The sequence below is a fragment of the Amphibalanus amphitrite genome, unplaced genomic scaffold (assembly GCF_019059575.1).
Source record: "Amphibalanus amphitrite isolate SeventyFive unplaced genomic scaffold, NRLGWU_Aamphi_draft 001027F_arrow, whole genome shotgun sequence".
In the NCBI taxonomy this organism is placed as follows: Eukaryota; Metazoa; Arthropoda; class Thecostraca; order Balanomorpha; family Balanidae; genus Amphibalanus; species Amphibalanus amphitrite.
In genome coordinates, this window is record NW_024882521.1 from 164791 (window position 1) to 180307 (window position 15517).

The 15517-nt window shown below is 52.3% G+C and overlaps 1 protein-coding gene and 1 long non-coding RNA gene across 2 annotated transcripts in view; one reads left to right on the forward strand and one right to left on the reverse strand.

Annotated features, from left to right (window-relative positions):
* The window catches only part of LOC122369353, a 37303-nt gene extending 25747 nt beyond the window's left edge, over window positions 1-11556 (forward strand). The window contains exons 3-4 of the long non-coding RNA XR_006254392.1: window positions 10817-10929; window positions 11373-11556. This is a non-coding gene — a long non-coding RNA (uncharacterized LOC122369353). The remainder of the gene's footprint in view (window positions 1-10816; window positions 10930-11372) is intronic.
* LOC122369350 (dynein axonemal heavy chain 6-like) overlaps window positions 1-15517 on the reverse strand; it is a 47855-nt gene that overhangs the window by 26236 nt on the left and 6102 nt on the right. Inside the window, exons 14-43 of the mRNA XM_043344032.1 lie at window positions 15235-15364; window positions 14521-14622; window positions 14142-14291; window positions 13827-13955; window positions 13446-13559; window positions 12174-12317; window positions 11540-11758; window positions 11075-11200; window positions 10799-10885; window positions 10224-10370; window positions 9873-9977; window positions 9622-9693; window positions 9240-9401; window positions 8889-9035; window positions 8352-8462; window positions 7947-8083; window positions 7447-7637; window positions 7085-7200; window positions 6806-6951; window positions 4984-5129; window positions 4554-4686; window positions 4056-4194; window positions 3631-3756; window positions 3208-3294; window positions 2841-3026; window positions 2339-2535; window positions 1564-1977; window positions 1085-1296; window positions 583-832; window positions 76-268 (exon numbers count right to left, since the gene is read on the reverse strand). Coding sequence (XP_043199967.1) covers window positions 76-268; window positions 583-832; window positions 1085-1296; window positions 1564-1977; window positions 2339-2535; window positions 2841-3026; window positions 3208-3294; window positions 3631-3756; window positions 4056-4194; window positions 4554-4686; window positions 4984-5129; window positions 6806-6951; window positions 7085-7200; window positions 7447-7637; window positions 7947-8083; window positions 8352-8462; window positions 8889-9035; window positions 9240-9401; window positions 9622-9693; window positions 9873-9977; window positions 10224-10370; window positions 10799-10885; window positions 11075-11200; window positions 11540-11758; window positions 12174-12317; window positions 13446-13559; window positions 13827-13955; window positions 14142-14291; window positions 14521-14622; window positions 15235-15364 — 4618 coding nt within the window. The remainder of the gene's footprint in view (window positions 1-75; window positions 269-582; window positions 833-1084; window positions 1297-1563; window positions 1978-2338; window positions 2536-2840; window positions 3027-3207; window positions 3295-3630; window positions 3757-4055; window positions 4195-4553; window positions 4687-4983; window positions 5130-6805; window positions 6952-7084; window positions 7201-7446; window positions 7638-7946; window positions 8084-8351; window positions 8463-8888; window positions 9036-9239; window positions 9402-9621; window positions 9694-9872; window positions 9978-10223; window positions 10371-10798; window positions 10886-11074; window positions 11201-11539; window positions 11759-12173; window positions 12318-13445; window positions 13560-13826; window positions 13956-14141; window positions 14292-14520; window positions 14623-15234; window positions 15365-15517) is intronic.

Consider the following 15517-nt stretch of genomic DNA (forward strand, 5'->3'; position numbering starts at 1 on the left):
AATCCACTGCCCCATCTCTAGCTAAATATGAAATCGAGCGTAAGGGTTTCCCCGGCTCTGCCGCTCTTCGCTCACCCGGAATATGTGGACGAGCGTGGCCTCGTTGGGCTGCGGGATGAGCAGCATGCAGAAGTGACGCAGGAAGCGTCCGTTGAGCTGGTGCCGGCCGCCGCCGGGCGGGGCGCACGCAGCGCACACCACCACATCCTGGATCGACTTCCAGAACAGCTCCTTGCGGTCGTACAGGCCGCCAAAGTCTAGCAGCTGCCTATAGGGAGCGGGAACACAGGAGTGTCAGAAGAAACATTACCGGACAGAGCGGGCGGGAAGTTAGTCTGGGGAGTTGAAAGATCGCTGAGAAGTGAAAATAATGCAAGGCCTAATATTTCGATAAACACCCGTACGCTATAATGCAGGATGAACCACTCGGGCATAGACCACTACATATAATATATGCTCGAGTGGTCTATTACAGTGGTCTATGACTTGATATATGAAAACAAGAACAAGGCGCCACGATAGCAAGCCACAAGTAGCCTCTAGATCATTCTCCTCCATCGTCCCAATCCGTGCGTAATTTACCTGAGCAGCTCCACGGGTGGCTGAGCGCCGTATATCTCGGGCCGGGGCATGTTGACGTCGTCGATGAAGACGACCACCTTCTTCTCGGCGGGCGCGGCCAGCACGGTGCGCCGGCGCCGCTCCAGCTTGCTCTCCACCACCTCCTGGGCGCGCATCGACGTCGTGTTGGCAGAGAAGTTGAAGAAGACGGGCACGATCTTGGCGCCGAGCGCCAGCAGCTGGAACCGGCCGATGATCGACTTGCCCACACCTGTCCGGGGGAAATGTATAAGCCCGGGGACTGAGGACGGCAGCGGAGTGGATTTTGTTTCAAAACATTTTGTCGCAAGAGGAAGGTGCTCGCAAGGTCCGAAGTGCAGAGCTTCTAATTCAGAAACTCGCTTACCTTTATTGTGGCAGCTGCTAAGCACCTGGCTAGCAGTAAAGAACAAAAACCCTTATGTATAAAAACCTGTTGAGACTGGCTCACGCGATTTAGCTCCCGCTGCCGCCACACACTGACCGGTTCCTCCGGTGAACATGACGGACGTGTTGACGGCCAGCAGCTTGTCCAGCAGGTAGCTGTAGCGGATCGTGTCCACCGTGGGCACCACGATGTTGACGAAGGACATCTCCGGGTCGAAATGGAACGGGGGCACGATGCGCTCCCACGGGTCCATCTTCTTGTTAGTGTAGTCCATCCGGAAACTCCATAGGTCAGAGTGGGTCGGCAGTCTGCCGGGAGAACACAGCCGGGTGAAAGTTGAAACCTTATTGCTGTGTTAGCTCACCGGCGGGTGTGTCGTGCACCTCAATCGTCATGCTCTGAAATATTCCTTCCTAAGAAACTTATTTCACTTGAACCGACACAACGCATAGCTGTATCGGTATGGAGAGCGGGTAAGCCAGCACAGCAAGAGATTCAACTAGCGACTTCCTAGCAGTGTTTCCACGTTCTAGGCCAATCTCACGATTTCCCTCTCCCGTCATATCGCCACTCACTTGACCTCCGCGTTGTCCTCGAGCTGTTTGCGGATGAACTGCTCGAACTGCTCGCGGTGCTGCTCCACCAGGTTTCCGCCCACAGTCCACAGGTAGCAGAAGACGAATGTCTGCGCCAGCAGCTCGTTGAGCCGCAGCGGCTCTTTGACCGGGTTCAGACCGCCCGGCCCGAACAGCAGGCTCGTCATCAGCCGGCACATCATGGCCACCTTGTTGACCTCGGCCTGCGCCATGGCCTGCGTGCAGGAGCGGGCCACGAAGCGCAGGCCGTCCTCCACGTATCGCTCGAACATCTGCTGCAGCTGGGCGCGCATGTAGTCGCGCAGCTGCCCAGTTTCTTCCAGGTCGTCCAGCCAGGTCTTGACGAACGGCAGCCACTTCATCTCGCCGGGATCGACAAACACCATACCGCACCTGTGGATAAATCACGGTCATATACGCACAGTTTATTATATCGCCGGAGTCGACAAACGCCATAACGTCCTGCGACTGGTGGTTTAGAGAGCAATTTGTTTTACAAAGGTCTATAAACATCATACGTATGCACTATACACTGCACGTCGTGACAATAACCCAAGAAATCCAACCATGACATATTGTCCTGGATGCAGATTCATTTGCTTAGCATTTCATCAAATCACAAAACGGACACGTCACAGAATTGTTCGTTCCGCAAGCTACCGAGCGCACCAGCTCTCCTCGTACCCTGATCGGACGACATTAATGAAATACCCCATGGACCACCAGCCTCCCCGGGTCCCCTCAGTGGCCCCACCTGCTGACTGTAGCAGGGGAGGCCTGCGCCAGGTCGTCCACCTCAAACACCATGCGAACGCCGGGCGTGAGCTTGATGCGCTCAGAGTTGGTCAGGCAGAGCAGCTTGTTGTCATCCAGCACGGTGTTCATGTTCTCGATCCAGACGGCGTCCACGGGTCCGTCGAACACGATCCAGTGCTGGTCCTCCGTGGTGTCCTGCGGTCGACAGAGGTGAAGTGGAGAGGGGATGTGGCACAATGCGGTTTTCAAACTTCTAGAACACCACTCCTAAGCGAAGATTCACGTCCGCAAGCCAATTAAGAACCACGTTGCCAATTAACTGTACAGCAAGAAGAGCTTAAAAGGCTTAGGTACTCTAAAAATGGAGGCATATTTTTATTTATATTCATTCGCATGTCTAACTAAAAATCGATTTTTATGTGTTGCGAGGTCGGTAGCCGGGCCACGGTCCGAGGCGGAGCCAGCAAACTACTGTCTACGGGCTGTGACGGGATATTTACCGAGACGGCGCCGCGCACCAGCCGACCGAGCACACCGTCACGCCACTCGAGCGTCAGTAGGTTGACCTCTCCGTACAGCTCGCCCATGGTGATCGACTTGGGGTTGAGCACCTCCACGTGCACGACCCGGTAGTAGGGCGACTCGTGGCCGTCCTCCAGCATCTTTGTCAGCGACTTCTGCAAAATCTGCCGCGACGGAAATCAGCCGTCAGCAATCCGCACAGACCTTCGCGGCAAATAAACTGCCAAAAACGCGGCAATCTTATCAAAAAATATTACTGAAGTTCGTTACACTGCAGTCATCAATATCGATGGCAAACATGAGAAACTCCATACGACGTGTATGATCTTATTCATTCATACTAACCCTGTAAATGGTGGTTTTGCCTCCGCCAGACGGTCCGACCAGCATCACTCCGTGGCGCACAATCATCGTCTCGTGAAACTGGATCACCTGAAATGGGCGCCAGGCCGGGCTGAGATCAGCCCCAGACAGACACCAATTTATGTATGCTCTGAATTATCCTCAGAAGCACGCGGTCGACTAAGCTACCTCCACCTTGACCACACGGCTAGCTGCTAGTGTAAGTAAATTTGAATCGCCTGAAACACGCGCAAGACATGATTCATCCCGAAACCAATATATCCGTTATAGTTGAACCTGATTATATATTCTAAAATCGTGCCACTCCATAAAATGCCAGGTTTCTAGGACGGTTTTGTGTCAACTATTAGCGCACCTTCTACACAGAGTGTTTCCAAAGTTGTTCAGAGCTCGACGAAAACTCACCTTTCTGATCTGGCACGGCTCTGGCTGCATCTTCATCGACACCATCACGTCTATGATACACTCCTTGAGCTGACCGTAGTCGATCTCGGGAATGACGGCTCCCGGGAACAGATCGTCCAGGATTGCCTGTCGACAGGAGTCAGCAGGAACCATGGGGCATGATTGCGGCGTATGGTGACCCGGTGGCCAAAAGTCGCACTGCAATTCAATGTGCTAGAAAAGAACGTGTCAGTATGATGGCCTGTGCCAGATGTGTCCGTGTTTTGCAGCGGCCAGCCAGCGCATCGTCCGGGCTTCACATGTTTAAAAAAGGAAATTCGGTTCAACACTGACAAAAGGCGTTCGGAAACCAGCTTAATATCCTTCTGTCGATCAGCAAACCATATATCAAACAGTGAATATCGCGGTAACATACGGACACTTACCTTGAACAGTACAAGATCGTCGGAGAGAAACTTGGGCACGTTGGCGTCGCGGAGTGCGCGGATCAGAACGATGTCCTCGTTGATCTGCGGGTTTTCGCGCTTCAGCCGACCGGCCATCACCAGCACAGATTTCAGCGCCCTGACGGAGACAGAGGATGGCGTCAGTTGTTAGCGAGGAGAGACAACGACACAACCCAGAAACGAGCGCGAGGGGCCGATAACGAAACGGCGCACAACCCAGAACAGGTGTCAGCGCAACCAGCCAAAGGAGATCGAGTAATAATCAAAAATAAACGAGATGATATGCATAGCGTCCATTCAGCATGCAACAAATTACCAATAGACATCCTAATGATGGATGACCGTTTAAAGTCATCCTTGTCTCCAGTAACCCCTTCCATTCTGCCGTGCAAAGGCAAAAACTACTATGTGAGGTCAGGTTGTAGTTTTTGCCTTTGTACGGCAGCATTGAAGCCCAGAAGATTCGGGCACACCCACCGCATGCCGAAGTCGTAGTGACTCTGCTGGGAAAGCTGCTCGGAGCACAGTCGGAACAGGTGCACCATCTTCCTGGCCAGGTTCTTGGACGACTCGAAACCCTCAGAGTACAAGATCACTTCGGCAATCAGGCCTGTGGGAGCCGGAAAAGTGGACACATGTAATGTGAGAGCGTCTGTGTTGTGATTTACATCGGTAATGTAACTTCGCTTATCGATTGCCAGTTCAGAAGCTGGCGAAAAGTGATGTAAACATGCTCGATGAAATTATAGAGGCTTACATCAAATTGTGATTCTATAGACTTCTAATTGATCACGGCTCTAGCATAGCCGCATGGTTCGCATCACGAGCGGTGGGGAGGGGCAGGGCAGCGGCTGAAAAGGAGCGCAGCCATGTTCATACCATGCGGCTACACCGGCCGGCCATTTACCGTAGTCGGGCACCATCATGGAGATGGGTCTGAAGAGCGCCTTCAGGTTGTCGGGCAGCTCCGTGCGGCCCGCGTATCCCGGGTTCATCGTGATGAACGCTGCACAGCTACGCACCAGCTTTATCTCGCGGCCCTCGAACATAAACCTGGAACAAACACACAGCAACCAACTCGTTACGGGATAAAATTGAATTGACAGGAGAGCAAGAGAGCCAGACTTCCACCTACCTCTTAATAGAATACCGGGAGTTCCTAAATAAACAGTCGAATTATTTTTGCCTCAAGTGGCGTCAACTAACAAAATCACACCAATCAAATTGCACGTGATGATAGCACGTGCAATGCCATTTTATTTCATACCAAAATCAATCACTTTCCATCATGCAGCCGTATAGTACAGACATAAAAACAAAAATAGTACATTTCTATTTTGAGACAAAGTCAATCGTTGCAACACAACGTAAGCTACAGCGACACTTAAAAAGGACCCAAGTGCCATCAAGAACCGTCATTTTAAGTAAAGTTGAGAAGTTTTTGGCAAGAGGTAGTGTGGAGAACGTAAAAAAGGGTAAATGTGGCCGAAAAAGAACCAAGAGGACGCCTCTAAACGCCCAAAAGGCACGAGAAGCCCTCCAGAGGAACCCACAAAAGTCGCTCAGACGGCTGGGCCAGGAACTGGGCTGTAGCAAAACCACCGCTCACCGTTTGGCCAGAAACGACGTTCAGCTGTTCCCGTATAAGGTCTCCGTTCACCAAGCACTGTCGAAAGTCGACAAACAGTCACGGCTTCTTTACAGCGGCTGGTTTTTGAGAAATTGCGAGCAGGGTAATGAGTTCCTTCACCGAATCTGGTTCAGCGACGAGGCCCATTTTCATATGGATGGCCGCGTGAACTCCCAGAATTTTCGATTCTGGTCGACGGAGCCACCCGATTTGGTCGCGGAAGCCCCTCTGCACAGTGTGAAGTGCACAGCCTGGTGTGCAATGAGCAGCAGTGGCATAATCGGACCTTTCTGGTTTGAGAACGACGCTGGGGAGTCTGTCACCGTCAACGCTCAGCGCTACCGGCAAGTCCTAGCCAAGTTCTGGACTGCGCTGAACAGGCGGCTGGGTGGAGACAGGCAGCTGATGGACCAACAATAGTTCCAACAAGACGGAGCCTCGGCGCACACGGCCGTTGCGACTCGAGAATGGCTGCGGAACCGATTCGGTTCGCGGGTTATCTCCCACAGAGAGGTGCGGACCTGGCCCCCGCACTCTCCGGATCTGACCCCACTTGACTTCTTTCTCTGGGCCCTGGGGTCACCTGAAGTCACAGGTCTACAAAAGCAACCCCAGAACCACAGATGACCTCAAGAGGGCCGTGTCGTCCGCGGTGCGCCGAGTGCGGCCGGAGATCTGCCGGGCTGCGGTGGAGTCCGCTCGGCGACGCGCAGAGCTGTGTGTGGAGCGAGAGGGGGCTCATCTGGAACACGTCCTCTGTGGCCGCAAATGAAAAGACAGCAAAAAGAAGATGGTATCACGTGAAATGGCATCGACTATTGTGTATGTAAGAAAGTGATTCGTTTTTGTCGTGCCTTCCATGCTGATAATATACAGCTTTTAAATACGACTGTTTATTTAGGAACTCCCGGTACGTCCTAAAAGGGAACTTCAATAAGGGTCCGTAGTAGTCCCGAAACGCAAACTTATCAAAAGTAAGCGTTCAGGCATTGAACTGCGTCATCCCATCAAAAATATTTCATTAGCTCCAGCACATCGTCGCCAAGTCTGCCACCACCCAGGGTATTCTCGTAGCTCCAAGCTCTGCCGTTCAACTCACCTCTGCGCGCCGACCACTTTAGCGCCGCGGATGGTGATGAGTTGCTGCGCTATCACCGACAGCACTTCGATGTCGATCCGATTGAACTCGTCAAAACAACACCAGGCGCCCGACTGGGCCAGACCCGAGAAGAAGCGACCCATCATCTGTCGAGAGAGGGACAGGTGAAGTGACTTTTCTTCCTCGTATAGCTGCAGCTCTCATGGATGTTTTTAGTGCAGCGTGTGATGGATCGGTCTACGGTCAACTAAAACTCCAGCATGTCTGCAAGTAACAAACCTTATAATCGATGCCCTCTGAGCAGTTGAAGACGACACACTGAATGGCCAGCGACTTGGCCAGGTCCTTAGTTGTCTCCGTTTTACCGGTGCCGGCTGGCCCGGCTGGCGCACCGCCTGACGAACCAGCAGTTGTTAGTGCGCTGCACGCCGCACGGTCCATCGTACGAGCCAGTGACATGTTGAATGTATTGCGAAAGTTTCACAACACTACCGCTCGTTCTACACTTCGTGCACTCATATACCAAATACTCTCTGGTCTGTTCTTCGATATTCTTTATCCGTACAAATAAGCCCTCTGAATCGCACTCGGAAGCCAGCGTACTCCCAAGCTGCCCCGCACCATTATCGCTGCTAACTGACCGAGGTCGAGTTGCAGCGCGCCCATCAGACAGAGGTAGCAGCGGTCGGTGAGCGGAGTGATGACCAGTCGCGGCGAGGCACCCAGGTACTCGTAGCCGTAAGTGTGGCGCGCCAGACTCATGGCCGCCTCACAGGTGTCGGCCTGCACCGACCAGTAGTAGCGCAGCTGCTTCAGCCACTCGAAACTGCCACTGCACGGGACAGAGGGGACCAGTCAGTTACGGCTATGCTGAGTTTTCGGAAGCACTGTCTTATCGTCTTCGGGTCGTCAATTTACGTTCAGAAAAACATATTTTTAGTTTGTGTTTCCTGAAGTGATAAAATCATCAAAGAAGATTTCAAGCAAGTTTGACATAGCTTCGGCTAGCTGGGAGTTTATGTTAAAAAGGTTGGTTGCCTAGACAGCAAAATTTTTTGGAAACGGTTGCTGAACTGTGCGGCATCATATAAAATTCCTCTACACTGTTTTCCTGTCCAGTGCCCAGAATTCACCGCCCTACCTGGAGTCGCACTGGGACTGCACCAGCCCGGTGATGATGTCCCGGGAGTGGACGCTGATGGTGATCAGCGCACACAGCACGTTCCGCTCCAGGTCCTTCAGCTCGCCGCGCACCATCGCCGCCAGCTGGTTCAGCGTCTGGGAACGCACGATCACGTACAGAGCGATTACGCCTTGAAAACCCGACACTAGCCAAATCTTGTGCGCTGATACAATTCAAGTAGAATTATACGTTTTTTCTTGTGGCTCGCGAATGTTCAGGTACTATCACCGTACTGCTGCAATCCGCTCATCCTATCTCGCATTGATTTGGCTGCATGCAACGGAAAATGAGCGGCGGTACTCCGCAATCCACAAGCTGTTTAAGACGAACTTCACTGCGTGTCGTGCCACAGCTTCCACTGACCTGGAACATCTCGTCCTCGAAGGCCTTCATGGCGGCCAGCCGGTCGTGGTCTCCGTCGAGGACGGCGTGCACGTCTCGACACCAGACGATCTGAGACACGGTCAGGACCACCTAGGGATGGTGACGGGGACGGCGGCAGGTCAGGTCAGATGCAGGGGGTCAGACACTTACCGGTCAGATGACAGGTCAGACTAACCGGTCAGATGACACGTCAGACGCCGGCGGCGCTGACAAGTTAAGAGTACGATATGTGACAGCCGGCCGTTCAGATGCAGACAACGACGGCAAGTCAGCGTAACGGCCGGATAATATTTGGGCACCAGGGCTGCGCACAATGGAGAGACAGCTGGTGCACTCCTGTCAGTTCCAACTCATCACAGATGACCTAATAATTATTTTGTCTCCCGTCATAGCCCTACCTGGGACAGATTACTGGGAGTGGGGACCCACGCATTCTGTCCCATATATATTCTTTTGCAGGGCCACGGGGAGGGGTGTCCCAGCCTCATCGGGATGGGAACTCTAGCTGTATCCTACCTGAGACGGATGCGAGGTGACCCACGCCTCCTTGCTGGGCTCTGCGTAGTCTAGCAGCGCCTGTTTCATGGCCCGCCGCAGCGAGGTGAACATGGCCTCCTCCACCTTACCCAGCCAGTCCTCGACGTTACCGCGAGCCTTCAGACCCTGCTAGCCGAGACAGAGAGTGAATAAACTGGGTCGTTACCAACGCTCAGTCTCAACGAATATAAACAAATAAGTGCTAGGAATGTGAAGCTACTGCCAAGAAATATTTTAAAGCTGGCTTTGATCATAACAATAAACAAGCAGAAATGTGTTGAACAAAACGCCTTTATTTAAACAGATGGAAAAGAATTTCATATCACACACCTTTGTTAGAGGAACATGTTCTTTTTCTGGCGAGAGCATGGCCAGAATCTCGTTGCTCATTTCTATCTGTCCTTCAGCGTTTTCCTTTGTACCAAATTCTAGCTTATGAATGGCGTCGAAGCACTTTTTCAAGTGAGGTTCAACAGCCTGGGGATTTCTCGTCTGAAAAATAAAACGTTATCCCTCAAGAATCAAGATAGGCCAGCTCATCAGAGAAGAGGAGCGTCAAACATTTGGCGAAAATGGATGATTGGTGGCAGCAAAGGAATCAAACTCGGTCAGCTACATAATTTGACATCTGCGTTTGGCCTTGGCAAGTACATATTGTGAAGCATACATGGGCTGATACAGGGTGTGAATACGTTATGTTAGAGTGTCTTACTTGGGCCAGGATCTCCAGCAGCTCGTCATTCGACAAGAAGTAAAACCGCGGAAAGATGACTCTCTTCGATTCCTGCAAAATAAACGGTCACTGTCAGTACTGGAACAAAACGAATGCTGGTGAACACAGCCCAGTGAATTAATCGGACACGGACACATTATCCGAACGTTGCTTTACGTTGAGTGCGTATTGTTGCAACAAATGTCGTTATCCCAGATTAATTGTATCTCGCCTTGGAACGCGGAACCTACCAGATAGGCCTCGAGGCACTTCATGATCTGGTCGAGCAGGCCGTTGTTGGTCTGGAGGGCGTCCAGCATACCGGCCTGGGTGGCGGCGCGAATCGCCAGCGGAACCTGACGGCGGAAACACGCAGCGGCGCGGAAATAGTGACAGAGAACAGAACTGTGCGTGAGCGCAAGTGGGAGATAAATGGGATACAATTGAGTGGGTAACAATGCAGCGGAAATGTGCTCTTCGGAATTTCACAGGTTTTCGGTACTGCCCCTCGACTCATAATGATAACACTAAGATGAAGATGAAAATGAGTGAAAATCTTCTCCCGTTCGACCAAGAAAGCTACGAACCGCCCCCTCCCACACCTTATAGACTCGACGCATGATGTCTTTGTACGACTTGTCGACGGTGATGAACAGTTTGGCCTCAGTGGGCAGCTGCCGCTGAATATCGGGCGCACAGAACACGGAGCCCAGGTAGAGCCAGGTGCGCTGACAGGTCAGCCACTCGTCCTGGGGACACGACGGTGAGGGTTGTGGGGGAGGGCAGAGGCTACTCAGGGGACCCTGATCAATGCACGTGGTAACGCATTGGGTGCGAGCTTCGGAGTCGTCACGGAAAATCCGGTATAGTTGCACACTCCCTGAAATTCACTGTGTTGTGTGAGGGTTTACCACTCAATGGTAGATTAACACCCAATAACCATGTCGACTGCCCGGACATAGCAAACAAACATCACATTCACAAACAATGTGTCTACCCGCGCTATAGCTGATTGCCAAACACTTGCATTCCTAACAGGAGCTGGTGCATTTGGGGGTGAACAGAAGTGCATTATTTACGTCTAAGGAAATTCAACATTAAACAGACGACCCATAATAGCGCCTTGGAACACAAACATTAAAGCTTGGTTGTTTATCAGTGTGTGGTGTCTCCTGACCAGAGTTTTGGCGAACAGGTCCAGGCGTTTCTCCCAGTCCTCCACCCGAGACCGGATTGGGCCGACATGGCGTGACGACGAAATGGTCTGAAATAAGCAAAACGCCGTCAGTCTCACACGCAAACGTGCTGGTAAGTTCTAGTCGTCATGTTTTGTTAATCATGATCGACAACTGTACACCAAACACGCAATGACAGACCACTTACACCCATGTAGAGCTTTCATACGACATGCATGTGTGCAGGAATGCGGCGTGCTCCGTGACCGCTCACATACCTGTATGTTGATGTTGGACTCGTCGAGCAGCTGCTGTATGTCGTCCGTTCCACCCAGAATAAAGACATCCTTCTGTCCGCTGAGCGGGACCACGCTGAACTCGGTCGACTTCCACACGGCCTCCACCTGACCGACACGACAGAGTTGAGCAGCGCTCTCCAAATACAGCTAATGCATTACACGCAATAAACTATGTAAGGCATGAACGAAAAACAATTCTGCTCCTAGCCACATATTCTGACCAGTTATACTGGTATGTGTCGAACTCATCTCCCTAATTGGATCTCGGTCTTTTCAGGATATAAAAGGAAGCAGCAGGCCCAACATCGAATTCAGCACCAGATCCAGCTCTACCTTAGACCCAAGGCCCTAAAACATAGACCCAACGCTTAGACCCAACGCTACCAGACACGGCTGCACCGAGCGCGACGTCGGTATGTGGAGTGTGGACCCAGCGCCGCCCACCTTTCCGAGCAGCGTCTCTAGGCTGGCCTCGGAGCTGGCCTGGCCCGAGATCTCCTTGATCTGCTCGGCTTTGGCGAACGCCTGGTAGTCGATCAGCAGGCGCAGTGTCAGGGGCGTCTGCTCGTCCAGGTCCAGCAGCGGACGGCCGAGCAGGCGCTCAATGGCCTCCCAATGGCGACGCCGCAGAGTGGTGTTACGGAGGTCGGCGATCGTGGTGAGCTGAGAATGGACAGTGCAGGGTATTGGTCAGCTGGGGACGGACAACGGACGGCGCTTGTCGTCCGATAGACGATACTCTGAATGGGCAACGAACGGACGCAGGACTATCGTAAGGTAACGAAACGCATAAAACATGTAACATATAAACATATAAGACATATAAAACTGCAATTCACGATTCGTCGCCAGTGCAGACTGCCAAGTGCCAACTGTCCAGTCACTTCATCCTCTGGCCCGTTCATGTAGTCCACATAACACGAACTTGGAGCATGCTGTGCCGCACTACACAGGTGCTTTGCGGCACAGCAGGCTATGACTGACGACTGTCACACGAGTCGAAACCGACGCATACGGATGACGCCGACACGCAGCTGTTACATCGCAACGTCGAGTGACTGCCCTGTGATATCCGTACCTTGACTCTGAAGTCGTCCACCTTCGCCTTGAGCACGGCGTTGACGTTATTGGGCGGCAGGCCCTTCTCCAGCTGGACAACCGTCTTGTTGAACCTCGCCACCAGTTGCGTGAGCTCCTCCACATCGAGGTCGTTGAACGGTGCCTGTGGACATCCAATAAACCCACTGAGCATGTACTCTGATAATGGTCGATTTTTTGCACAAAACTAACTTCAGCGACGTATCAAACATAGGCGGCGGAACGATTTGAGACAAGGGGGGGGGGGGCACCAGCTCAAGGAGCCAAACCTAGGGTACCCCCAAATCCTGTTTTCTCATCGGAATTAGGCCACTTATTTTTCGTCACAGCCCTGACACGATGATTCTTTATTATTTTTTTTCTAAACCAAAATGGCAGTTAACCCCCCCGTATGTGTGGTTAACTTAAAAATGATCCTCAAGTACCTAGGAGGTCACATGGGTCATGACTTAGGGCCTGGGGTCACCACATGCCTGCCAGGAGCACCACAGGCCTGACAGCCGACAGGGGCACCACGGGCCTGTCAAGGGCACCACAAGCCTGTCGTTGGCACTTTAGGATTGTCAGGGGCACCACAAACCTTTCAAGGGCACCTGCGTTCTAACAGGGGCACCACAGGCTCGCCAGGGGCACCACAGACCTGCCAAGGCACAGGGACACCACTGGCCTAGCAAGGACACCACAGGCCTGTTAGGGGCACTATGGGCCTGGGCACCTAAGTTATGTCAGGGCCCACCGTAGGCTTGTCAGGGGGCAGGGTAGGTAGGTAGGTACCACAGTCTTTCCAGGGGCACCAGCGGCCTAGCAGGGGCACCAGTCATCACATGTCTAACCAAAAATAAAGAAGAAGAAAAAAAAACTGAAAATAGGGCACCACCAAAATTAAGTGACCGAAATCCGTTGAGGTTTTAATTTTGGGTATAGGTAGGGGCACCACTTCGATTCATGGCCCTCCCCTTGGAGTTTTCCCGAATCCGCCCCTGGTACTAATACATCAAATTTAAGGGGGGCACCTTGCTATTGGTGCCCCCTTGCAGAATTCAAGGGGGCACGGTGCCCCGGTGCCCTCCCCCCGTTCCGCCGCCTATGGTATCACATGATGATACCGGGATCGACCTTCGAGGCAAAGTGAATGCATGTCAAGAAAGTAGCACCAACACTGTAAATTGGCGTTTAACGGTTAGAGAAGCGTGAGACTGGTCCGTTTTCGCCCTTGGTTTGACCAGCTGTCTGAGGCATTCCGCCGACTCACCACGAGTGTGTCGTTCAGGAACTTGTCCCACTCGTCGAGCGAGTCCCAGAGCAGCGTCCTCAGGCGCAGCTCGTCCTGGGCCTTCTCCAGCTGCTCCAGCTTGGTCACCTCCAGCTGTCGAAAGTGGAGATGGTCAGCTTCACAGGCAGGCTTCAGCAGCGCAGCGACACATATTGCCAGGGCACTTGGGATACGTGTTTACCCATGTGAACCGCTGAATAAGAAAACCAATAAAATTATTTCACTTGATTAAAAAAAAAAGATAGAACGTATCATCTGCTTGACAGGATGTCCAGCTGCTTCAAATGATTTTGAGCACATATCAAGCAACACGTTCCTTGCATAAAGGGTTTGAGGCATACCAGCTGATCGACGACTTACCCGGAACTTTTTCTGGTGATCTTTGAGAGTCGCCGCGGCATTTTCGTGTTTGCGTAGAATTTCCGTGCAGGCCGTTAACTTATCACGCACCACCTTGTGGTCGGCCTCCATTTGAAGAAGCACCGGCTCCTGAGCATGGAAAGGGGTGTCATCGACAGCAAACTTTGACAAGGACAGTCTAGATCAACTGGCTCGAGGACGCCAAAGGTTATCTCAGGTTAATCTTTTGCACTGTATTAAATTGCACTTAACATCGGAAACAGCACTACAATGGCCTAGTTTACGCTAAGAAAGGACGACAAATCCCCGCCTTACGTTGATTTGCTGTGTGACGCTCTCGACGTCTTTGCTGAGCGTTTTGATGTCCTTGGCGAGGGAAGCGGAGAGTTTCTCCACACAGGCATCCCGGTCGCTGACGCAGTTGTCGGTGAGGTCGTGTAGAATGGCGACTGTCGGACTCAGCGTCTGGAGAGACATGGGGCACGGACTCAACTGTCATACGGCTGGTTACGGAAGCAGGTCGCATGGTGCCATGGAACGGCATAAATGATGATTAACTCGTGAAAATATTGAAGATAAGCAATCAATCGTTTACCATGATGTTACAAGGACGGTTAAAATATCAAACAACGCTTATCAGCAGCACTCGCTCTCCATTTATGTTTTGCATAGTACAAACCGCTGATCTACTTACATTGAACTCTGCTATGTACTCTGGCGGGATGGGTGTCTGGTAGTCCTCCATCAGCTCCACCATCTGGCAGACCACATCCGCCTCCTGCTCCAGACTCTCGATCTGTTCGGGACATGCAGAGAACGTAGGGAGACTGTTATACACCGCGGTACACACCACGTCGGCCTCCTGCTCCAGGCTCTCGATCTGTTCGGGACATACAGAGAACTTCACGGGGCTGTAACCGGGGGAAATACGAGTGCCACGTCGGCCTCCTGCTCCAGGCTCTCGATCTGTTCGGGACATACAGAGAATGTTAGGAGACTGTAGGAGACTGCGTGGGACACACCACGTCCGTCTCCTGCTCCAGGCTCTCGATCTGTCCAGGATACATCAGCCGAGCGTTATTATTGGACTGCGCAGCTAAATGTATACTCAGCCGTGGAGCACATTATGTCGGCCTCCTGCTCCAGACTCTCAATCTGTCCACAACACATCGGTACCGTCAGGGGTCTGTTCGCAACCGCGGGAATGATGACAATTATTTACAACAGCACGTCAAGACAAACAGATCAAAAAGATCGATACTGCTGCAGCTGCAGGAAGCCACAGACCACAGACTTGCCACCATTGGCAGGATGAAATGACAGCAGTGTCTCCGAGGTACCCGCTGCTAGGGTAGCTAACTGGCCCACAGCGGGGTAGCATGAATATTAACAAGGCCAATAGCCTCACCCGGATGGAGATGTCGTCGAGGAAGGTGAGGAAGGTGACGTACTCCTCGGTGGTGGTCGGCGTGATCTCCAGCTTGTAGTGCGCGTCCTGCGACTCCTGCATCAACGCCTCCACCCGCGCCTTGGTCACACTGCGGCGTACAGATCGGGTCAGAAAACGTACCAAACCTCGGTGACTGTGTATCTCACAGACGGCAACCGACATTCGGCGTGGTGAAAATTTGGTGTTAACATTGAAATGGACAAATTAACCTCGTCTATGCAAAGAAATACGATTCACAACG